The sequence below is a fragment of the Mixophyes fleayi genome, chromosome 12, assembly GCF_038048845.1.
Source record: "Mixophyes fleayi isolate aMixFle1 chromosome 12, aMixFle1.hap1, whole genome shotgun sequence".
Taxonomy (NCBI): domain Eukaryota; kingdom Metazoa; phylum Chordata; class Amphibia; order Anura; family Limnodynastidae; genus Mixophyes; species Mixophyes fleayi.
The window spans coordinates 41,773,455-41,799,929 of NC_134413.1; the positions used below are offsets into that span (position 1 = coordinate 41,773,455).

The following is a 26,475-nucleotide window of genomic DNA, read 5'->3' on the forward strand; positions in this document are numbered from 1 at the left end:
GCAAGATACACTTTTTATTTATATACTAAATTAATGGTGATAAAAAAGTCCTCTGTGAGCTGAACATACACCCTCTAATGGCTGCCATACCCCCTCTTATGGCTGGCCACACCCCCTCTAATGGCTGGCCACACACCCTCTGGCCACGCAACAGTGATACAACTACTTTTTCATGGATCCATATTATTTCATTCCCCCATTTGTGCGCTAGTCTGGCACTGTGTTGTGGTCACTAGGATGCTCTCTATATTGTATATCGATAAACTAATTTTATGCTGTTAGAGAGAATTTAGAACCAGTGTGAGACTGACACTGGAATGATCTATTTTATTGTGACTGGGATTAATAAAACAGCAAAGATTTACAAGACAAACCCAAGTAACTAGATTAAGCAGTACATTCATGTAACCAATGCATGTACTCCACCCATTAGTGTGCTGTCTCTGCCAACTTGTGTTTGCTCCACCTACCAGTGCAATGCTTAGCCTACATGTGTGTTAGCTATGTCTACCGTTACAAGATCTGCCTGCCTTTGCACTAACTACACCTCCGATGTGGCTAAGGCTAACTGTAGAACCCAACATGAGTTCACTTTCAGAATTTTTCTAGTGCCACATTAAGGTCCCAATCTGCCCCTGCTTTCAGGGGCCACGAAAGACAAATTAAATGGGGTACTTCCATCAATTAAATTATACTTAAACATATATCTATCAATGATAGGGCAGCACAGTGGCTTAATGGTTAGCACTTCTGCCTCACAGGACTTGGAACATGAGTTTGATTCCCAAACATGGCCTTATCTGTGTGGGGTTTGTATGCTGCAGTTTCCTCCAACACTCCAAAAATGTACTGGTAGGTTAATTGGCTGCTAACAAATTGACCCTAGTCTCTCACTCTCTGTCTGTGTGTGTGTGTTAGGGAATTTAGACTGTATGCTCCAATGTGGCAGGGACTGATGTGGGTGAGTTCTCTGTACAATGCTGTGGAATTAGTGGTGTTATATAAAATAGATGATCATGATGATGAATGAAACACATTCAAAATAAATTAGCTAGGGTAAAAAAACATTCAAAGGCGTAAGGGTTACTTGGTATAATGCATACATATTCAGGGGTTCCTGAGATACAATTACACACTTTAGGGTTACTTGGGATAAAATTATGTACAGCAGGGCGTACATAAAAAACAATGATAATGTTATAACAAAAAAGTTTAAAATAACCTGCTCTAGATAAATAAAAGTTAATTGTCGGTTGCTATGGTTTTTAGTGCAGGTATATATATATATATATATATATATATATATATATATATATATATATATATAGGGCTGGCAGCTCTTTGGGTGTCTCCCCCTGCCCACTTTCTCAACACAATAAAAAATTAAAGTGCACCTTACTTACAAACCTAACTTACACAAACTGGACAGTTTATAATGTGGACTTAGCTACAAGATTAGAGTTGGGTCACTATATATATATCTATATATATATATATATATATATATATCTATATATATATATATATATATATATATATATATATATATATATATATATATATATATATCCATCCTCCTGTTGAAGTCTTTTTAAGATGAAACATGTCAAGCTAAGGTACTACAGACTGGTACTTTCTTCTTGACATCTGTATCCAGATTTGCTATTAGCAGGATTCTAGGATTCTCCTGACATCTAAACCCACTGGAGTGAAGATAAGGATTGTACTTGGATTACAGATAAGCTCTGTTTCATATTTCCATTGTGACTGTGTATTTTACTTTGTCAATAAATTTGGATTGTATTTGAACATACTATACTATATGGGCAGGGCCGGTGCAAGGTTGCCCGGCACCCTAGGCAAAGCTTAAGCTTGCCGCCCCCCCCCGCCCAATAAAAAAAAATCTAATTTCCCAGCCACTAACACACTTAAAAATAATAACTCTTACCTCCTCTTGGCTGGCTACAATGCAGTCCAGATGTCTGACGCAGCACTGATGTCTGATACAGAATGCTGTCCAGGCTTCACTGCTGCCCAGGAGCAAGCACGGGATATCTAGAGGGGAGGCTCCAAATGCTAGACTTCAGAACAAAACAAACGAAAGAAAAGAAAACATGACATCACTCACCTGTTACACACTGACATGTACCCCGCTGCCCACCAACTTCACTCACACATGCCCATCTGCTCACTAGCTGTTCTCACATATGTCACCCCTTGCCCATCAGCTTGTGTCACATATGCCAGCCGCATAACACCAGATTTACTCACATGCCCCCCTGCCCACTACTTGGCTCTCCTCTGTTGCTGTCTATTAATGTATTCTGTAGATGATATATTAAATATACTAACACATGCAAATAAATAGAGAAAGGTAATCTAAATGACAGATAATCTAGACCGTTCTATTTTATTTGCATTTGTTAATGTATTCTGCAGATGTAAAATTAATTATACTAATAGAGGGCAACAAAGGAGAGCCAAATAGAGGGCAAATACTAATGCACATAAATGGTTCCTTAACTATCCTAGAGTAGCCCCAGCAAGTTGAATTAAAGCTGTGCTTCATTATGCATAGCTGCATTTTGTCACGGCACTATTTTAGTACAAAGACACCATAGTCTCTAACTTAAGGACATTTCTAAGTGTAATCCCCCGTCTCCCTATTTTCTCCAGCCTCCTCCTCCCCCCCCCAATTTTCTGTAGCATCCATTCCCCTCCCCTTTCTGTAGCCTCCATTCCCCCCCCTTTGTATAGCCTCCATTCTCACCCCCTTTGTATAGCCTCCATTCTCCCCCCTTTGTATAGCCTCCATTCTCCCCCTTTGTATAGGCTCCATTCTCCCCCCTTTGTATAGCCTCCATTCTCCCCCCTTTGTATAGCCTCCATTCTCCCCCCTTACTGTAGCTTCCATTCCCCCCTCTTTCTGTAGCCTCCATTCTCCCCCCTTTGTATAGCCTCCATTCTCCCCCCTTTGTATAGCCTCCATTCTCCCCTCTTTGTATAGCCTCCATTCTCACCCCCTTTGTATAGCCTCCATTCTCTCTCCCCCTTTGTATAGCCACCATTCTTCCCCCTTTGTATAGCCACCATTCTTCCCCCTTTGTATAGCCTCCATTCTCCCTCCTTACTGTAGCTTCCATTCCCCCCTCTTTCTGTAGCCTCCATTCTCCCCCCTTTGTATAGCCTCCATTCTCCCTCCTTACTGTAGCTTCCATTCCCCCCTCTTTCTGTAGCCTCCGCTCTCCCCCCTCTGTAGCCTCCTCTTTCCTGTACTCACCTTAACTTCTTCATTTTCCTTCCTTTCTCTTCTTCCTCGCTTCTGTCTTCTTTCTCTGTCTCCTCTACACTGGCAGCGTCGTGCGTCGTGACGTCACAACGCTGCCAGGCGCTGGGTAAATTTTAAAATGCGGTGCTGCTACAGTGCAGCACCGCATTATAGCGAGTGGGTGAGCGAGTGGGCGGGCGGGCCAGCGGGGTGGGCGAGCGAGCGGGGCGGGCGAGTGAGCGGGAGCATTTATTTATAAATTATTACTGGGTCACCCGCTTCAGTGCCGCCCTCCAGAGCCCGGCGCCCTAGGCAACTGCCTAACGTTGCCTAATGGGAGCGCCGGGCCTGTATATGGGACTTTTTTATTTACATTTGCCTGTCCTAAACCTGTTGATGTAGTGATTCGAGCAAGGGAGAGCTCCAGCTGCATAAAGCAATTATACAGATAAGCGATTATTATCCTATACTTTGGTACACATAATTAGAAGTAGCTGGGTAAATATTGGATTGACTTGTTTGACAACACTGCACTATTTGGGTTTTTTGGTTTTTTTATCTCCTCTCTATGAGCATACAAGACTTGAGTGGATCTACATGGTAGAAGTGAAATAATCCAGGCCTCTTGTACTGATGAGAATTCTTTGAATTTTATATTTGGTACGCATATATACACGCCTTGGTTTCTGGGACCACACTCCCCTAAATGCTACACCATAGGCACCTTTCCCCTCCGTTTTGTTTTGTAGATTGTAAATATTGGCATATTTATTGACAATGGCTTCTGTGTGTATATATATATATTAATATTTCCTAACATTATGAATTAAATGAAGGAAGAAAATGAGATTCAGGAACTTGAAGTTAAAAAGTAAGCCATTCTATTATTAAAATGATATATTATACCGCTATTATTATACTTTACAAACTATTCAGATATGAGAACATCCAATGCTTATTTAAAAACTGCTGTCACTTATTTTCAGTGTGAAAAGTAATTAGACACAAGTCTGACCTGCACCCCTAGTGGCCAAATTACCATAACCATACACATGTAACTTAATTTTTTTATCAAGGAATGACTTTTAAACAAATCAGATAAAGCAATATGGTGCTTTAGTCTGTTAAAAATAAAACTAATGTTTAAGAAAAGTGCTATAAAATCTTTGGACCAATGTATGCAATGTAATGTATTCATAAAGCTTTTTCTGCTTTTAACTATTTGTAATGCTGTGTATTAGTACTTTTTCATTGGTTGATTTGGTTTTAGTCTACACCAAGCCATTACAAAAGTACACCTATTCATTACAGTATTAAACTTCCATTTCACATAAAATTAGTGAGAAGTCTAACACAACAATTATACTTTCAATCAGGGGCGTAGGAACTGGAGGGGGGGGGGGGGGGGCTCGGCAAACAGGGCAGCTGCCCTCCTCCCCCATGATTTCTGTTGGGTGGACAAAGACTGTGATTTGACCACCTATGAACTTCTACACAAACGCCTCCATGCTCCTTTCTGAAGTCATGGTATCTGTTCTAAACTTGTGATTTTTTTTCAAATTATAGACTGTCTTAGTATAACTACCAAATGTTCTTTAATATAGATTGTGTTAGTATAGATTTAATACAGATTGATTGATTTTTTTTTAGTTAAAAAAGCTTTAAAGGGGCAAATGTATCAATGCTGCGAGTTTGAAAAGTGAACATGTTGCCTATAGCAACCAATCAGATTCTAGCTATCATTTATTTAATACATTCTACAAAATGATAGATAGAATCTGATTGGTTGCTATTGACAACATCTCCACTTTTTCAAACCCGCAAGAAACTCGCAGCTTGATAAATTTATCCCTACGTGTTCCATCCATAAACATTTAATAAATAACCTGTATTGATGATGAACAACTAGCTACTCACTTAACTTTTACCCTGAATTTTGTGTGGTGTGTTCAGTAACAAACATGAGATATAAAAATTTAAATTTATAGTACATACCATAACCAGTGAGGCAGTGACTATAGATTTAAAAATATTCCCAATCAAATTAGAGTGGACTGTCAAAAAAAACTGTATAAAACTAGGTTAATGACTATGAAAAATGTACATTTTTAAGATGAACAACTGAATTTATTTATCTTTCTAACAGCTATTGTACTAATTGGTAATTAATATAAATAATATTTATTTAATAATGTATAAATACATTTTTGACCAACCCCTCAAACACTGACAAAAATTAATATAGGATTGTGAGTCTTTGTATATCTACAGTCACTGTTACAAGTATCGTAAAATGAGATACAAAACGCAAGAAAAAGGGGCTCCAAGCCCTTTTAATAGTCATTGGCCTTTTCTCTCCCCGTGAAAATTTTCGTTCTATGCCCATTGCTTTCAGTGGAGCTAGAAGTTTAAAACCAGAGAATTTCCCATTTCATACTGAGGAAATATTATTTAATTTCATATAAAGGCACAGGCCGGGGTCATGAGTTCAATTCCTGACCATGACCTTATCTGTGTGGAGTTTGTATGTTCTCCCATGTTTGCGTGGGTTTCATCCGGGTGCTCCGGTTTCCTCCCACACTCCAAAAACATACTAGTAGGTTAATTGTCTGCTATCAAAATTGACCCTAGTCTCTCTCTCTGTCTGTGTGTGTGTGTGTGTGTGTATGTTAGGGAATTTATACTGTAAGCTCCAATGGGGCAAGGACAGATGTGAATGAGTTCTATGTACACCGCTGTGGAATCAGTTGCGCTATATAAATAAATGGTGATGATGATGACACCAGATCATATAACTGTTTTATTATCATTTGTACTGGCTGCTTGAAAAATACATTAGCTCATTGTCAGTTTTACAAAGCTGATTGCAAAAGAGGAAAAAAACATTTTTGGCCATACAATTAACATCAACCAATTATGTAATACAACTTATGAAATGCAAGTATGAAAATGTAAAACAAAACCATCAACTTTTTTCTGTCTATCTGAAAGTGAATGGAAATGTCGATCCATTTTGTTTATGACAATTATCTGTAACAAAACGATTCTAGTACAGCTTTCCAAGTTCCTTTCGGCTTCACTGCAATGTGTTCTTTCTTTGTCATAAACTTCTAAAGGATTCATTTCTTTACTGCTAGCATAATATAATTTTTATTTTCACGCTACAGTGTGCTGTAATATTATCTCTGGTATATTTTGTTTTTACAAGGAAGCAGGAATGTATAAATCTAGAAAACAGTACAGTGTAATATCTTTGCCAACAGAAGTCATTCAAAAAGAAAAATATCACTGCAGGAGACAGATTATGTAAAAATAAGCAGCGCAGCGAGACAGAGAGGGGGAAGAAACTGATTCGGCTCAGATAATGGCTTTTCTGCATCTGCAGAGGTGATACCGACACATGGATCATGTATGAGAATTAGAGTAGCTTATAAATATTAACTGTTAAAAGTAATTGCAAAGAACATTTTACAGTAACTAAATAAAGCAATATAGTAAAGGCATACTTGCCAACTCTCCTGGAATGTCCGGGAGACTCCCGCATTTTGCGAGAGTCTCCCGGACTCCCGGGTGAGTGTGGCAATCTCCCGAATTCTGCCCACTTCACTAGGAAGTGCCCCACTTCCTAGTGAAGTGGGCAGAATTATATCCCAAACGCCGCGATTCCCAGTGAATCGAGGCGTTTGGCCCCGGCTGTCAAATGACACGTTTGTGTCATGACGTCACAGGGGGCGGGGCCAAAATGACCAGATTTTGGACGCCCCGCCCCCCTCACGCCCACCTCCACTGGCAGGCTCCCGGAAGAGAGCTGAAGAAAATCGGTAAATATGAGTAAATGTCCTAAACCTGTTAATATGAGGAATTATTTTAATTGAAAGCAATGCTTAACATTTTTAGAGTAATAATAATAATAATACTGGCAGAAGATAGGTGGCACTGCTGTCATAGTTATATGGGTGACTGCAAACCATCGCCACAAAAAGTTTAGATGACAGATTTGACAGAATGTTTCATCATAGCCTGTACCCTGCAAAATGTCACAAGCAGCTTGGCATAACATTAGCTGCACTAACTTGTGAGAAAGGGGACTATGAGGAGAGAGTGGAGGGGACTCAGTGCAGGGACAGTGGTTAGCATTGCTGCCTCACAGCACGGGTCACGGGTTTGATTTCATACAGGGCCCTGCCCTATCTGCCTGGGGTTTGTATCCTCTCTCAGAGCCTGAGTCATTAAGGAGAACAAAGAAAAAAAAGTGTAACTTTGCACCTTGGCGAAACCATGTTGCATTGGAATGGGAGATACATTTAAAATGTGGGGACAGATTTGTAGTTGGGGTAGGGCATGTCCTAGATCAACTTTACATTTCAGTGTAAAAATAAAGCTATCAAGTATTTGTGTGCTACATGAAAAAGCAGCCAGTATTTAACTTGTATGCAAAATAATAAACTAATTTGCACCCCTTGCATTAACATTGTTGGTCCAGGATTACATTTACTACTTTTTTTGCTTTGCTCTCCTTAATGATTCAGGTTCTCAGTGTTTTGTTTTGTTTTGTATTAGTGTTAGGGAATTTATACTATAAGTTCCAATAGAGCAGGGACTGACGTGAATGAATACATTTTGTCGGTACAGTGCTATGTAAAAAGATTGGTGCTATTTAAATATATGATAATTTCTAGATATCTGAACAAAGCAACATATAACTTGCCACAGTAAGCCTGCAACAGAGACTTGGGGGTAAATGTATAAACCTCCGGATTCTTCAACTCCGGCGAGTTCAGCGTCTTCAGCGCTTAAATTTAAAGCGGCGCTGCCTTGTAAGGGGAGACTTTCCTTTACAAGGCAGCACCGCTTTAAATTTAAGAGGTGAAGACGCTGAACTCGCCGGAGTTGAAGAATCCGGAGGTTCATACATTTACCCCTTGGTAAGGAAACTAAGTGGGGCAAAATATGAAGTCCTCTCATCATTTGTCCTTTTTTGTTTGACTTGCAGTTGTTAAAAAGCGTTTTGCTGGCGTTTGGGAGGTTACTGAAGGTGTCTCTTTTGACCTAAATATGTTTAACTTTTGTAAATGCATTTAATGGAGCAAGAAGCATTGGAAAAACCATGGGGTAGATTTATCAAACCTTTTTAAAAAGTAAAAGAGGTGGTGTTGCTCATAACAACAGATTCTAGCTATCATTTATCTGGTTCATTCTAGAAAATGACAGCTAGAATCTGATTGGTTGCTATGGACGTCACCTCCACTTTTACTTTTTAGAAGGTTTAATAAATCTACCCCCACAACACAAAGCTAAAATAATGCCTCCAAACACAAGTATAAACGTCAGTGGGAATGCTGACATTGGAAACAATTGATTCCATTGTCAGACCCGTTTCCATACATTGAACAAGCATTAAAAATGGAACACATGTAATTTAACAGAGCCTGCATTGAAGACATATTAATGATCTGTATTACATACAAGATTACACAAGTATCTACACCTATAGCAATGTTTAAATGCTCTCACTCTGTCTCTATGAACAGATATTACAAAGGGTTTCACATACAAGTCTCCCAGGAGCGCTCCTAAATGGACCAAACATGTCCTCAAACAACAAACAGTCACCTACAGAAGAGGCAGTTTGATGTACACAAATTATTTACATTTGTAATTTGTATATTATATGAAGTTATTTTGGCAGTGAGTCCATACAAATATTTTCCCGAGCAGATTTCTGGGCCCCCATCTAAATTTTGCAATGAAGTCCAGTGATTATTATGCCCACTGAGCACACTACCATACACTAAGTGAACTGGCATGCTTCCCACTCTGCTTTTCCCCTAATGTGTAGAACTATAGTCAAATTACTTTATGTCAGTAATAAAAGCGTGAGACTGAGGACCGTAAGAGAACCATTGTCGGCATTACAAATGTTTTGTAATGCTTTGTTGAATTATTTTCCTACGGGAGCAAAGGCTGTTGCTGGCCAGGAAAATATGTACCCATAGTACTCCCTAAACAATTTGAATTTGTAACTAAGGGGTTACAGTGCTTATTTTACTACATCTATCCATATTTTCATCCATCTGCTTTTCACTTATTCCATAAAGGGACCTGGAACATGCACATGTCCATTTGTCCAAACAACTACCAGGAAACACCATTAAACTAATGGTATACTGGGGATTGCTGGAGTCTTTCAGTTCTCCGATAAATATTCAGAGCAATGGCCAAGTGAGATGGAGTATCTGTCCTTTTTCAAGTTACAGCAGTAACAGAACTAAGAGCTATTGGCAGGAGGTGGACAGTGGAACTGAAAGTTTGGCTGCACCTGTGAGTTTACTTCAACATGGTTGCGGGAAAATATCCTTTTGTAAAAATACCTGGTCTTGGTCTGACAGTGATTAAGTTACAGTCGTAAATACTGGATGAATTTCCTGTGACATGTGTATGTGTACACAATGTTATTATCCAAATTTAACAAGAAGCGTGCCAAAAATAGTCCCATGGCTATCTCAAGGATCTTGGCCACACCTTGGTGGCTGCGTAAAATTGCAAAAGTGCAATAAAAATTACTAGATGGTTGCATGTATTACTTGTTTTGCATAGTTAAATAGAAATATTTTGATTCTTCCATTAAAATATGTTTATCTAACGTACTACAGGCACAGATGCGTGTTTGTAGCATTCGTAATTTCAGGGAAAACTTCTGTTTCCTCCATTCTCTGATACAGATTTCCTCCACCTTCTTCATACCAGTCAGTGGCCAGGATTCAGGATGAGATGGAGATAGAAATATATACCAGAATACACTATCAAAAACTAACCTAAAAGAAATGATTTATTAGACTGACAAAGAGCCTACAAGATTATTAACTAACATTGTTCTAAGGTGAAAATCTGCACTAAAAACATAACAACCAGAAATTTGTTTTCATTATCAATCTTGCATAATGCTATGGTTGTAGTGCAGATTTGTACTTGAGCAATTTTTGCAAATAACTATAGTTATCAGTGGACCCATTTGCCTTGCTATATTGCTGCAGTTCCCAAGAAACGCAGCACTGCTGTCACCAAAATTCGGTCACCTCCCAGGGACAACATTAGTCCTCGAAGAGAGGCGGAATGTGCCTGTATGACATACTGACACTTCTCCAGCCCACTACAGGAGTATCCAGGGCCAACGGTTTGCGTGGAAAGCAATGCGGGGGAGCCCCATGCCAGAGAGGCACTCCGCTCCACCTGCCTTCCTCGTAGAGCTGCTCAGGCTTGGTTTTCTGAAAACCGAGCCTACCCGATCTGAATCGAGGAAAAATGTCATTGTTGCATTGTCGGATCTCGCGGCTTTTGGATTCCAAAAGTACCTCCCTCCCCAGGAGATTCAGCGTCATTGCTCACACAGAAACGGGGTAGCAGTGTTCTTGTCACTCTCCAGTCTCCAGTGCCATTGCTCAGTGCCATTGCTCACACAGAAACAGCGGTAGCAATGTTCTTGTCACTCTCCAGTCTCCAGTGACATTGCTCAGTGCAATTTCTCACACAGAAACAGGGGTAGCAATGTTCTTGTCACTCTCCAGTGCCATTGCTCAGTGCCACTGCTCATACAGCAACAGGCAGGGTAGCAGTGTTCTTGTCACTTGAAAAATACTGACTGGAAATGATTGGAAATTAATGTTATTGAGGTTAATAATAATGTAGGGATAAAAAAGAGCCAAATTGTGTCATTTTAGCAAAAAAAATAGGGATTTTAGAGAGAAAAAAAATCGGGATCCAAAACCAAAATCAAAGCCAAAACACGCGAGGGTAGTTTTGTCAAAACCAAAACCAAAACATGAAGTTAATTCAGATCTAAAACACGGGGGCCAGTGAACATTTCTACTTCCCCACTTGTCCATGGGAGCTGCTCTCTGTTACATTCTCACTGATAATGTCGGGTGTGACGTCATCATGTTCCGACACTGTCAGTGTGGAGCGACGCAGAGAGGAGCCAGAGCACTGGAGAAAGTGAAGAGATGAAGAAGAGAAGACAGAAAAGCAAGAAGAAGGTCATAGAAAGGTAAGTAGAAACGAAGGGGGGACAGCGGGGAAAATAGGGTGATGAAAGAGGGCACATTGTGATTGAGGGGCACAGGGTGATGAAGGAGGACACAATGTAATGAGGGACACAGGGTGATGAAACAGGGGGAACAGGGGAGAACAGATAGAGAGGGAGAGAGGGAAATACCTGCAATTAATATAGGTGCACATAACAACAGAGAAAAGAAACATATAAGGGAAAGGCAGGGTAACATGGAAGATATAAGGGAGATATTTTGGAAAGATTTATTATAACATTATGGAGGGAAAATGTAAGTGCACAAAGGAGACATGATGGAGGGACACATAGGGAATTAATTTGAAACAGGGTGGATAGCCTTGCTTCATTTAATATGTTTTATATTATAATATAAAACATTAAATGATGCATTTTAGATGCATCTAAAAGGAATTTCACTCTGTCAAAATCCCTAAACCTTCGGGGAACCGGCTGTTCACTTCAAAGTGGAAGTTCCATACCAGCACTTCTAAATTTCCACTTCAACCACTGCCCAACACCCTGCAAAAATTTGCATGCATGCAACCCTCAGTGCAAATGTGTTGAAATAGGTCACCAATGATTGCCATGGATCATGGCCCCTATACATATGTGCGGAGGAGAGTTCATCTAACAAAAATGGCTGTAGTTCTTTAAATAGATTAAGATGGTTTAATGTAAGCTATGTCTATTATTTTATCAATGCAACATTGAGACAGCTATGTAAGCATTTCCTCATCAAAATGTGTTAAATTAGTCAAAATCAATGGTTTTTTTAAAAGGTCTGTGATAAATATGTAGTTTTCATCATACAGCATAATTTTTTTTACACGTGTTTCTCCACTTGCACACAGGGCTGGTGCTGGTTTCTCTTTATTGAAGTATGTGCCATCTTCACTGAGCATGCACAGAAGAGGCGCCACTGCACATGTGCCGCTCCCCCATACACCCCGTGCTTGCTCTGAAGGTGGAACGGCACACGCCAACCTGTCCCACCACAAAATACATTTCGGTGGAGGTTTGCTTGTGGGGCTCCAGAAGCGCGGTGCCTCCTGTTGACTTACCGTGCACCGGCCCTGCTTGCACACCAGGGGGGGGGCTGGCAAATTTTGGCCTGGGGGGCAAGACTGGACTCAGCAGTCTATTAGAAACATTTTAAAGGAAAGAAATGCAGGTGGTCTGGTGACCCAGCCCAAGGTAGCCCACTATTGTATCTGCCCATGGGGCAGATGCCCCCCTGCCCTCCAGTCCATCCTGCCCATGTTGCACACATTAAGATTTGCATAACATGTGCTGAAACAGTTCATATTGTTGCTACAGAATATGTGACTGTTGTCACTGTGTATGACATCAATAGTCAAATATAACAGTTTTGTTCACTATGGTGCCCATAGGACTTACCTTATCCATGCCAGTGTGACAACAGTAACATGCTAGTGTTTCTCATATCCAGGGAACAATGCATGTTTTCTAGATCATCTAGCTGGAACACACGTGTTTTATTACTGAATAACACATTTTAAAAGATCCACAGGTGGAACTAAGTATTTCATTTGTGGTTCTTTAGGAGACATTGAAAATAGGCACTGTTAAAATACCGTGAGGACTTGAGAAACACTGCTACACAGTTACCTAAAATATCTACAGCTTATCAGCTTCTCTTCCACCATATAAATCTCTCCAGCCATAGACCGACTACCCCGTCCATAATGCACTTAGGACCACATCTGCACTCGGCCTATTCCCAACCCACAAGCAGCTTGCTGCAGACAGATACCTCTCACAAAACACAGCTGTGAGAAGACCTTTCTTTCTTTCTTTCTTTCTGTGAAAAAAACCCACAAAATACATAATTAAAGAAAGTAATTATACCAGAACATAATTTAATAAAATGATAATAAAAATATTCATTTTTTATTCCTTTGTCAAAATGACTTTAACATGGAATAATGTTTCCTCCTACTGTAAAATAAGGATATCAGAAGTCACATGCAATGTGTTAAAGACCTCAGCCTGCAGTTTCATAATACAGGGGTCTATTTATAAAGTGTCAAGGAGTCTAAAATCCGGCAAAGTGCCATAAAAAGGCTTTTTCACAGCTTTGTCCCATTAAACAAATGCTTAACAGTGGAGAAATCTCTGTAAGCAACCTTCAGCTATTTAGCACCGTTCCCATAGACCTCTACGGGGAAGGTGAACTGAATTAATTTATCAAGAGGTGAAAAGTTTTGCTTCGCCCACCATAGCTTTGCTTTTCACTGTTAGCACTAAGAACTTGACGCCATCTCAGGGTGATGTCACTTACCTTTTCCAATGGAGTGCCGTCCGGCAAGAAAGGATCCTCTTCGCAGGATGCATGCTCCTCCACTTCTTAGGCCAGAGTTGGATTCACAGCTCAAGCCTGAGGAAAACATCATTCATCAGTCCTTTTGGCAAGAGTTTCTTTGCAGAGAGGGTTATTCACCGATGATCACTTGCAGGTAAGTGTTCTTGAATAGCAGTGGTACAACAATTTGCACCTCAGTAGGCGGTGAAAAGTTTTATACATTATGAACTTTATGAGGACACATTACAGACTCCATACAGATCATGTGACATGTACCTGCTATCAATTATTTTATTTTTTAATATGTATAATAACAAAAGCAGAGAAATTGCAATAATTTTATTAAATGGTGTGACCTTTCACTATTTTGGGCTCTATTTATCATCATAATGGTTACCACAGTGAGATGTGTGTATATTTTTTTATTGCTGTCTATCTTGGCAATAAAAAATGGCGCAGAGCATATATGAAACTGGAAGCTCAGCTAAATACTTGGCTCTAAGGGGTCTATGCATCAATAAGATGCCATGCTACTAAATATGCATCGCTGCAAACCGCAACGATGCATATTTATACACCGCTGAAATGCACCATGCTGGGGCCGCTCTGGGAGCCTCAGCGAAGTGACCCCTGTGCTGCAAAGCATTTTTCCTGTTTACCGACAGTCTAGCACTGCCGGTGAAAGGAAGAAGTGTTGTGCGCATGCGCACAGCACATGCGAAGCCAGAGAGGCTTCAGCAGAATCCCATAGGAAAAGACAGGTAGCGCCATCCTGAGATGACCATTATCTTTCTGAGTAATGCAAAGCTTTTCAAAGCTTCATGCATTGCAGAATTTCGCAGTCCCCATGATCTATGGAGACTGCCAAGACAACCGTAAAATGGGTGATGGCAGTAGAAATGTTTGGTTTATCCTGCAATAAGCCCTTGATGCATTCTGCGATGGCTATTTCACGTAGAAAACTGCTGTTTTCTGTTTTAATGGCTCATCGTAGTTTGATGCATAGACCCCAAAATCTGAAGAAGAAGGCAGTATATTAATATCTTGTTGCTAAAGTAATCCTTGCCTAAATTACATGCTAGCCTGGTTGTAAAGAAGGATGTAACTCTTAATTTACCTACATGCACACACTCCATTGTACATAGATGAGCAAGTGTACTGGACCATGATAGGGGCCTGAGTAGAAAATTAGTTCGCAATGATATTACAACCTTAACATCGATTATGAAAATGGTAGTAACTCTATAGCATAACAATATTGTAGCAGGTAACTTGCAATATGAAGAAAACAATGATATTGGTATTTGTAATCCCAAAACTAGTAGATATTGGAAAGATAATGTGGTGTGTAATACACCCAGTTCTAAGAGCAACGGGAAATGTATTGCACATAAAAAAAAGGCGGCATAGATATCTGCAGTATGGAAAGGGCAGTGCAGTCCCTTGGACAGTAAGCTCTTCTAAGTAACACAATATTAAATTGCAACATCAACTCATTTTTTTAAGACAAAAACCCAAATAGTATGTGTTTCACTGGCATTCATTTACTGCTGGGTCTCAGCAAATAACACGTTTTACACGCAATATGTTTGGATCAAAGCATTTAATCAAATTGCAAGATAAAATCGCTTTTAAAACTTGTAAAAATGTCATAACATTATAACAATGTGAAAATACAGCTATTGGAGGGTAATTGAATCGCCCCCTAATATCCATTTACTTCACAATAGGGCTGTGTTATATCATGCATTGAAGTTCTGATGTGCCAGGATAATAATGTGATGAAAGCACAGAAGTAATAAAATATGTTTGCATTTATTCTCATGTGTCCAGGAACCTTCTTTTGGCAACAGTTGTTTTTATATTTATAATTATTTGTTTTAGTCCATAACATGTTTCATTGATAACCTAGTTAAATTGTAATATGTAAAGTTTATAAATAGTTACTTATTTTAAACTCTTTTAAACTCTATTCTCTGTTGAGAAGGACCATTTCTTATTTTATTTAATAGTGCAGGGCAGTGAAAATAAATCCATACCTGCCATCTGACTGTTCACAGTGTGATAATAATCTGCTGTTGCTTTTCCCACTTATTTTTCAATTGCAATAATTTGGTCCATTTACTAGCAGCAACATGCTCCATATATTTTGTATTGGAATTAGGGATTTCTGATAGTTGGCTGCCCTAAAACAGGAATAGGACTGAGAACGACGGGATCATAGCCCAAAATCTTGAAAAAAACAGTGCGGTCAGGAACACTTAGATAATCTTCTAATTCTCCACCTGAACAATAAATGCTTCTTGCTTCCTACACCTACATTCATAATTTGCACTTTATTTTCGCACTTTTGTACTGCCCTCTGCAGCCAATTTGAATACTTTCATATTTCCCAATCAAGGGAAGTGTAAGCAAAAGAACGTAATACAAAGATAATTTAGAAAAGGAGATAGAAGAAGGTTTCAAACAATAGAGCTTATCCCGTAAAACAAATTGTACTCGTCAGGCTGGCTGGCCTGGAGGGCCATTCTCATAGTGAGTTACCTTGGGCTGAGTCACTGGGCCATCTGCATTTTTTTTCCTTTAAAAGGTATCTAATAGGCTGCTGAGTTGAGTCATGCCCCCCGGGCCAAAACTTGCCAACCCTCCCCGGATTGTGCTGATGACACTACTATACATGGCTTCCATCAAGCTTGCATTCTCATGCAGATCATTTCTTTCACATTTACACTCATTTATCACGTACATGCAGCGCCGGTGCTAGGGTCCTTGGCGCCCTAGGCACAGTGTGAAAAGCGCCTCCCCGCCCTTTAAAAATCGCCCCCCCCCTTTAAAAATCGCCGCTGTGCTTCCCTCCCCACCCCTCCCCATGTCTTTCTTTAACTTACCTGCATGAAGCTGCTCCTCTCTGCTCTGTCTTCACCCCTCCACTCACAGACACTGTCGGGCCGTGATGATGTCACTGTCAGTGAGCGGAGGGGAGAAGACAGAGCAGAGAGGAGCAGCTTCATGCAGGTAAGATTCAATAGCCCCTTCCCTCCTCTCCTCCCCGTGGATTTACGTTTTTTTTAATTTCGAGGGCCTGCGTACACGTATGCACACTCTGCAGGGAGCATGCAAAGCAGGATAGCGTGTAATAGAGAGAAATACATATGTAATATGCAATATTGGAGAGGCAATAAAGTGGACTAGAGAACTGTAAAAGTATATTTTTCTGTTCAAGAGGAGAGAGATGTAATAGGGTGCGCTATAGGGTAGTAATAAAATATTGTTTCCCTGCAGGAGGAGAGGAAGGTAAAAGGGTTGGTGAAAGAGTAAGAATGCTTGGGAGATTATAAGGGGATATCTGGTAAATATTGATACGTATGAGGGCTCCTGCTGAGTTAATTATACACCTATTTGCCTAGAGTAAAATATGCAAATTTGTACTGCACATTTACAGTAAGGGTGCTCTTGTGTAACTACGGACAGGCATGGTGAAAATACATGCTGATATTGATGACAGTCACCAGTACTAACTAGCCGCTTCTGATTGACTGATTGGGGATTATTCTAGGAAGGCTATAGGTGCTTTCTTCATTGCTTGTCCCCAGGTGTAGCGTGGAGACATGGTGCCCAGAGCAAGAGCATGCTATGGCGCCACCCCCCACCCCTCCCAAGATAAGGGGTGGGGCCAGAAAGGGGGGGCGTGACCTTATGTGGTGGCAAGTGAAAAGAAAACAGCTGGGGCAATGTCAGACTTGGGCAAGAAGGGCCCACTGGGGGAATGCCTTTGTATGTAACAATGAAACAGTGTTTGTGTATTGTGTGGCTGGCTACCAGTGTAACCTATGCATCTCCAGATATTTTGGAACTATAAGTCCCAGCTTACCCACTGCCACGATATGCTGTGCATTGCAGTTCCACAACACTGAAGAGCACAGCGGCACTGATAAAAGTGTGTCATTGACTGAAAGCCCACCTTGCAGCTTTTATTCTGGCCTGTCTGCTTCATATCTGTATCTTCTCCTAAGCAGTGCAGGGGAGCTGAGTCCATCCATGTAAGAAGCTTGTATTGCTATACATAGTAAAAATGCTATGTAATCGCAAGTCTGCTATTTTAAGGTCTCTTTCTATACTTAAAAGAGACACATCAGAAGAGTTACATTTAAAAAAAAATGGTTTATCAATTATTTCTGTTTTTATAGTAAAGTCATTTTGTAAAAGAAATCCCTTATCACCACAATTTAAAAAAAAGCTGTAAGAGTTAATTTGCTGCTTTGCCAGTCCAGTCTTTGAGTCGGCTTGTCAGATTTGGAGTTTAATTTCCACTAAAGTGGGGGGGGGAATTTACAATAGATAAAATTTATTTAAAAAAAAATTAAAACATTTTTTAAAAAAACCTTTACACAGTAAAAGCAATGTTTTATTCAATGAATAAAGCATTTTTACATGACTAAATTATTTTATTCTGTTAACAGAATAAGAAATGGCGGTACAAGTTCCGCCATAACACTAGTGCATTTCGTTTATTGAAAGCTTCACTGGAGAAACCTGGCAAATCTCACTGCGACCAGGATTATCTCCAGTAGCAGCAGGGTTATAGGGCAAAAATTATTAAAAACAGAAGATTATGCTTACCTGCCTTCCACAGGTTCGTCCATGTCACTTCTGAATGGCAGCCAGCTGGTCACCAGCAACTTCAACAGAAGAGGAGGAGGAAGCTATTGGGTGAGAGGTGGAAGGAGTGGGAGGTGAAGGACAAGAGGAAAAGTGGGTTGTGAGGGGCACAGGGGAAAAGTGGGTGGAGGGCACACATAGAAAAAGAAGTTGGGTGATAGATAAGGTAAGAGCATACTATTGGCCTCCGGAAGAACCATATGGGGATATGGGCATGTGGGGGCAGGGCCCGGTGAATCACATCATTTTGGTCCCGCCCCCTATATGGACATCACCACGTTAGCCTATTACACTAGGGGGTGGGCCACAATGATGTATGAATCATGTCACTAAACCCCGCCCACACCCACTTAAACAACTAAGTCAGCAAGATCCAAGAGATTGCCCTGCTCTCTTGGGAGTCTCCCGGACATTCCCGGGAGAGTAGGCAACTATGGGTAAGAGGGGTGAAGGGAGGCTTACAGAATAAAAAGGAGAGAAACACATTACAGAAACAGAGACACACAAACACAAAGAGCGAACAACAAAGAGAGACATGTATAAATATTCAGCATGTGGCCAGTAACGGGAATGGCCCAGCCGTCGCAGCATAGTAGTTATGTGAATGGCGCAATAGTGTAAGTTCTGCACTGTACCCGCAGTCCATTAGTAAAAAAGAAGAAAAAAAACACACAGGTGACCACTTTGCCCCTGCCCACGACCACCCCGCCACTGGCACCCGGAGCATCTGCTCCAACCTCTCCGCCCAGGCTGCTCCCCTGCTTGTTCTATAGTATATGATTTTGAGGGGGTATTATAGAATTCATTTTTTTCTACTTTCCTTGATACATGAGAAGGGAGATTATACCTCCTGTATTATAGAGTGTTCTTTTTATTTAAATCTATTTTTGGTTTTATTTAAACCGAATAGTGAATGCATTTTTCTCTATCAAAACAAATGTTAAAAAACTCTTCTTGCACTTACGACCTGGTTGGGTGTAAATGTATCTTGATATGCCTCCGACTCGGAATATGGACATAAATATGCTATTTCTACCTAGGGCTTTTTAGAACTTATTTTTTGATGCATATATGTCTAACCGCATGGGCCCCATGGAGGTCACTAGATATGCATTTGCAAACACATAGGGCCTAATTTTGAGTTAGGAGAAAAGCAAAGACAAGAGTAACTTTGAACAATGGCAAAACCGTGCTGCAGTAGAGGGGGAGGTAAATTTAAAATGTTGGCACAGATTTATAGCTGGGATATGGCATGTTATAGATCAGTGTTGGCTAACCTGTGACACTCCAGGTGTTGTGAAACTACAAGTCCCAGCATACCCTTCCAGCAATAAGCTGCTATATATTGGCAAAGCATGCTGGGACTTGTAGTTTCACAACACCTGGAGTGTCACAGGTTAGCCAACAATGTTATAGATCAACTTTAATTTCAGTGTAAAGAGAAAGCTATCAATTATTTGTGTGCTACACGAAAAAACTGCCAGTATTTTCCTTGCATGCAAAAAAAAGAAGTCAATTTGTACCCCTTGCATTGTAACATGGCTTGTCCAGGTGCAAAGTTGCTCCTTTTCTTTGATTTGTTCATAGCTCAAAATCAGGCTCATAATGGAAATTTGCTAAACATTTAAAGACATAATGGAGCACATGGGGTACATATAGGGGTAATACCATTTTAAGGTATAACTGCAATACCTTCTGTACGTGTTAGACTTTATGTGTATGAGACATGCTATGTACACAGCTTATACAGTGCTAAAGAATTATACTTCTACAATTAAGATGTCTAAAATGTCTAAAGTATATAAAAGTACTATAAATAAAATGAGTACACTGATTTGACAAGCAGGACTGTAATCTGTGTGTTATTTGCAGCTCCAGTTCCTGTAACCTGCTCCATGAGAGGAACGGATTTAAAAAAAGAGTCTGCTCAAGTACTATGTCCCCCAGGATGCACAGAGCAGCAACTCTCTGTATATGGAGACTCAGTTTACGCAGCAGTGTCCAGTATATGCGGAGCAGCAATTCACCGGTTTGTACGATAAATCATCTTTCAACTTCACACTGTTAAAAAAAAATTAAATGTGTCTGGTATGTGTACTCTGAGCTTTCCTTTGAGGGGAATGGATTAATGAGAAGACAAGACTCAATTAAAGTGATACACTATTGAATTAGAGGAAATCAAAATGTTTATTAGACTTTGTTAATTGGTAGTTCATATGTTTTTTTAACAGTTTATATAAGAATTCCCTCCATAGTGTCCTAAAATGCTGGACATATACATGATTTAGATATGATGTATTAACAGGGCACAATATCCAATATTTAAAACATAATGCTTTATCATTTTTAAGATGTTCGATCAAAAAAAAAATAGCTAAATCACTAATATTGTGTTGCCTTAAGTGTGTTGTCCGGGAGACTCACGAAATCCGGGTAGGTCTCTCGGACTCCCAAGTGAGCAGGCAAGTATCCCGCATACTGCAATTTACTCGCCAAAATGACACGATTCGTAGTGAATCGCTGCATTTTGGCCCTGCCCCCCACAACAAAATTACGTTTTTGTTGCAGGGATGAGAACTGATTAAAGTGAAACTAAAGTATTATTCTAAAATGTTATGAAATTAACAGGATGTGTGTAGATTAAATGTTTTGTGGTCCTAGGAATTTGCTATTATTATTATTATTTTGTATTTATAAAGGTACCACAAGGGGCCAGCCATGATTATTTAAAGAAAACATTAAAAGAAAGAACAAAAATCAACAGTAAAATGCTCACATGCACAGTCAAAGCTACCTCATTATTTTTGGAAAAAAATTGGAAACCCCCTTTAAAAATCCTGCATTTGTACCTGAGAAGAAAGATTAGTTTTTAACAATAAAAAACTAGGAGACAGAAAAAACATTGTCAGCGTCATACCCATTATAAACTTATATAACTAGGTAAGAAAATTATGGAAGGAAGGGCAAGACAGAGGGAGGAAAACAAAAAGGATGTAAAGAAGTGTCTTACTCAAAACTCATCAAGAGATAAGTTACATACCATACCTAATGTTTATTGTAGAGTTTAGATTGGACTTGTTTGTATGAAAGATCTGCATAGTACAATAAAATCACCCAACAAAGTTATTCCCAAGTGAGGAAATAATAGTTATGTGATAAGAGGAGTCTGTGAGTGGGTGAAATAAAAGTGAACCAAGTCTTCTTTTCTCCACAGGAGCAATGAACCAACTGTTCTTTTTAACACGCTGGAGGTCCTAATTTCCTTTCCCAAATGAACTCATGCTTCAATAATGGTTCAGAGTTAGATGTTTAGAGCAGGTTATAAAAAATTGAAATTATTTTTTGTTAGGGTTATATAATAACACATATGCTTCAATGGGGAAAGGTGTTTAAACATTTAGGGCTAGATTTACTAAGCTGCGGGTTTGAAAAAGTGGGGATGTTGCCTATAGCAACCAATCAGATTCTAGCTGTCATTTATTTAGTACCTTCTACAAAATGACAGCTAGAATCTGATTGGTTGCTATAGGCAACATCCCCACTTTTTCAAACCCGCAGTTTAGTAAATCTAGCCCTTAGAATGTTTAATCTAACAGAAGCAATGTGACCAAACCAGGAAATACTGCATGTACTCCAAGCCTACATATCCTTTTGAACTTCAGAAAAGAAGGCAGGGAAAATGTTCTTATACTGACAGGTATAGTTGGTTATAATCTATATCCCCAAGTGTTTAATTTTTTTTGTTCACCAGTTGAAAAAATAATTTTGGGATAGTAATGATTATCTTTATCTGAAATATGTTGTGGGAGAGCTTCCAATTTAAAATGTATTTTATATCTAGAAATAGCTGAACTCTATATAGATTTGGAATGTAGGTTTGGGAAGACAAGAAAGTAAGAAGCATATCACGTGCAAAGAGTGACAATTTATAAACCTTGTTACCCATACCTATCCCTCTCCCACAATGTTTGGATTTCATCTAATGAGGTGTGCTAGCGGCTCTATGACAAGTGTGAATAAGAAAAGCGACAGAGGGCAATCCTGTCTATTGCCATTTCCTATTTGAATGAGATCTTAGACAGTACAGTTTATTTGCAATCTAGCTGAAGGATTTGTGTATGAGGCCTTAATACCTTTTAAATAATATACTGCTATTACAAATTTGCCCGTAGTGGAGAACATAAAATGGTACAAAATCCGATCATATGCCCTTTCAGTGCTGGAGATATTATTGACTCCAGTCACTGCATTCCGCTGGCTATCCTACAGGAAAAATTTGATTTCACATCTATTAGCTGTTTGCATACATACAGGTGAAGCTCTGTAGACTTCCTTCCTAAGCCTGATATTACTAGGTCTCTGTACATAACCCTCTCCCAAAAGGCATTAGCTCCATTCTTTATAATCTACTTGTTACAACAAAGTAAACGGCTACCCCCAAGCATGAACTAGGCTTGTGTATAAGAGAGATATTTACTTCTAAGAATTGAGAGGGAAAGGTTTTCCTTTTATAACTTCATCAAAAATGGTGAGATATGGAGATAAAACATGCTGAAATGTTTTACAATAGGCAGCAGAAAAACTGTCTGGTCCTTTATAGCTTGAGTGATTTATCCCGTAGTAGTCTCTTTGCCTAATAAAATGGCTCTATAACTTGGGCAAGTGTGGTCTCAGTTACTTTTGTTCTTTTGCCAGTGGGGTGATCTCTAGCAATGGTGGACCAGTGTCACTGCGTAGACTTCCTGGACAGCAAAATTATCCAGCAGCCTTAGCCAATGGAATGCAGTCCCAGGCTCTCAGCAAATGGTCATCATCATTTTCTGTATCCAGTAAGTACATTCATGAAGTTATTTTCAAATGTGGCAGAATATTTAATGTTTTAAACATAGCTCTAGCTTAACACATGTATTTCACCTAGTTCTGAAGCGTTTACAGGAGTTTATGTTACATGTATGATCGCACTCGTCCTTTGCTGCAATAACGGAGCCACAATCAATGAGAAGCAAATAATGGGCTGGAGAGGTGTGTGGGGGGGGGGGTGTAAGTGGGTGCAATGGACATTAGTCGACCCATAGAATTTGACTGAGCTTCCAAAATTAATGTTCAAACCATCAAAAGTATGTAGTACAGACTTTCATTTACATTTTTTTACTATTTTTATATATATATATATATATATATATATATATTGTTTAGGCACTAATCTGAGCATGTAGGCTCACCTGGGTGCCTCACATTCAAGGGTTAATAGTCTGCACCGATACTCTAATAGTATAACATGAATTGCCACCACCGTCTGCTTTACATGCTGCAGGACCATTTAGATAATTAGCTTTGCAGCCCTTATAAATTGGATCAATAATCCTAGTAGCTGTGGTTAAAGCACAGAGATTTAGGTTCCATTCATCAGGACAGGCGGTAAGTAAGTAGAGTTTTAAGATTAAGTAAAGTGGCATGTGGGGGATAAGTGGAGGGTTTCAGTAACCTGTGGGGAAGTCTGAAGGGACGGCATTTTGGGGTTAGTGAGAGGTCTAAGTGATATGAACGGCATGTGAAGGAATATTTTTGAGTGTGGTGCACAGATAATTTTGGGGCAGTTTTGTTTTGTGCAGTGGTAACTTTATGGGTGGCGATACATGCAGAGGGGAGAGGGAAAAATAAGGCAGCAGACTAAGAGAGAGTGGAGGGGTGTGTGCAAAACTGTTCATATTACTGAACAACCCTTTTGAAGGATAGAGGGCCATACATTAGGCGCTTGAAATGTATCAAGTTGCCTATAACTACAGAAAACACAAATACAATTAAGTCTCTACAACCCAACATACACATAATGCCACAGGTAAACTTATAGGGGAGAAAGGATTAATTAAATACATATATTTATCACGTGCATGATTGCCATATTTGACAGCACAAGCATCCAATTTTGTCACAACTGTATGAAATATACAAATAAAACATGAGATAGGTGGAAACCAAGTATAAATCAGTCAGGCATTCTTTGTGTATGAAGCATATGAAGGAGCATAGTAAGTATATTGTGTTATTATACTTTTTAGTAAGTATATTTCTGTATATTTACAGAATCCAAGAGTCGGGGGATGGAGGTGTCTGGAAAACCTGTGTCCACTCAGGGCTCCTCTCCAAGTAAATATTAACAATAATAAAAAATTGTATTGAGATGAATGTAAGCTTAACCGTTTTGGAGCATGTTAAATGCAATGAAAATAAAAATAAGCATTCAAAAAACACATTGCAGTGCATCATAAGTTAAACACACACTGGGGTAAATGGGGCATTTTTACAGTTGCTCTTGATTGTAAACACATGTTCCAGCATGTATACACGACCGTCATCAGTAGTAATCTGCACTTACCCCTGACCTGTAGCTGGTGTAAGTGGTATGACAGAAAAAAATGTACCTGAGAGATACTCAAAGGTTGAGTCATACGCTGCTGCGTGCGCTCGGGCTTGGCACGCCCTTACTGTTCATTGACTAAGTGTATATGCTCCCTCCCTGTTCCACCCAGGATATTATAGACTGTCATAAGTGTCCTTCGTGCTCGAAGATGAATTGCATACATTTGCATTCACAAGCGTATCATCTGTTTCTGGTCATGCGCAGAGCAATTTAACACAAAATACGGCATGTATCAGCATTTACGTCCCTTAATGACTCAGGGCCAATGTATCCATATTTTTCTAAGCTTTTTCCTGTCGCCCCACAGGAAAATGTTTAGAGGTTTTTAAAACCTCAAATAAGGATTGTATATTAGTCTCAGTCTTTTATAACTGTCATAATGTACATGCCCTGCAAGTGTGACACAACAAAAGCCTATTTGCGGACTGTACCCTTTTTATTGTAGAACTGATCAGGACAGTTTGCTTGCACAGTTTTGTGACTTACCTGTATTTTGTATTAATTATTCAGAGTTTTCTAATGATTCTACTGAATTAGAGCAATAATTACACGTTTTAATGGCTCTAAACAAACAAAATTTAAAGAAAAAAATGATCCCTCTATACCTTTGTCCAAAACTACATATGCAGTCATATTTGTCTTCGAAGATACACATTTTTATTATTTTTACTATATGTGATTGATTTAAGCATGCATTTTTCTTAGTTGTCCTCTGACAAATCGTTATCTCCTTTTCATATTCTGAAGGGCAGACAATTATGGCTGCCAGTCACACACAGAGTCATAGCTGTCACATAGCTGTAAAGCACCTAGGCTGCTCATTAGACACCTCCCTTCCCCCAACATTCCCACCCGCAGGACAAACATGTCCCCGAGCTGGACAGCAGGACAGAGCCCTAAAATCGGGACTGTCCCACTGAAATCGGTACAGTTGGGAGGCATGCTGTCAGCATGTCATGTGATGGCAGAGGAGAGAAAAAGAAGGAGGAATTTATAGTGCAGACAAAGCTGTTCTATTAAGTGTTTTAAAGTTGTCAAATCCAGCATTTCCGTTAAGCCTTTTATCAGAGTGAAGTTATAGGGGACTTTGTAATTTCCTATATCAGTCCTACTAATTAAACGTTATGCATTAAACTTGTATAATGTAGCTTGCAAGATGTAGAACAGAAATGCAGATGTGTAAATACTCTTATGTGGTTTCTGCAGGCAGACGTCAAAAGAAAACACCAGAGAAGTCAACTGGCAATAAAGGTACAGTGTAATGTTCCAAAATAGGAGAATCACCAGTCAGAATAATGACAGGCACAAACAAACAGTGCATTAAAGACTTTTCAGTATATAATAAGAGATTGTGAAGACATAGGTGGGAATATTGAGTGGAGATCTAGGGAGTCTTCAGTAGAGATGGGGAAATTGCCATAGACTACTAGTGGGAATTTTCCCCAGGAATGTATGTATTCTGCCTTGTATGTTCACCTGGAATCCAGTTTTGCAGGATAGTTTTGATAGAGAGCGATTGGGTCACCAGCTTACGTTGTGAATGACCAGAATGAAACATAACTGGGGGGAATATTGGGAAGTGTGGATATTCTGTGGGAACCCTGGGAAGGAGATTGTCATTGAGGAAAGCGGGAAAGAATAGTGAGACAGACTGGCTCAGTAACAGATCTGAAATGTGGTACAAAATCCTAACACAAATGGATGGTTGAACTACAAGCAAAAAGTAAAGCTAAACAGCA

General features: G+C 39.6%; 1 protein-coding gene across 1 annotated transcript in view; it reads left to right on the top strand.

The window, feature by feature from the left end:
• The window catches only part of COCH (cochlin), a 59,843-nt gene that overhangs the window by 20,258 nt on the left and 13,110 nt on the right, over positions 1–26,475 (top strand). The window contains exons 4-7 of the mRNA XM_075193155.1: positions 20,188–20,344; positions 23,011–23,144; positions 24,400–24,462; positions 25,943–25,987. Of these exons, the coding sequence (XP_075049256.1) occupies positions 20,188–20,344; positions 23,011–23,144; positions 24,400–24,462; positions 25,943–25,987 (399 nt within the window). The remainder of the gene's footprint in view (positions 1–20,187; positions 20,345–23,010; positions 23,145–24,399; positions 24,463–25,942; positions 25,988–26,475) is intronic.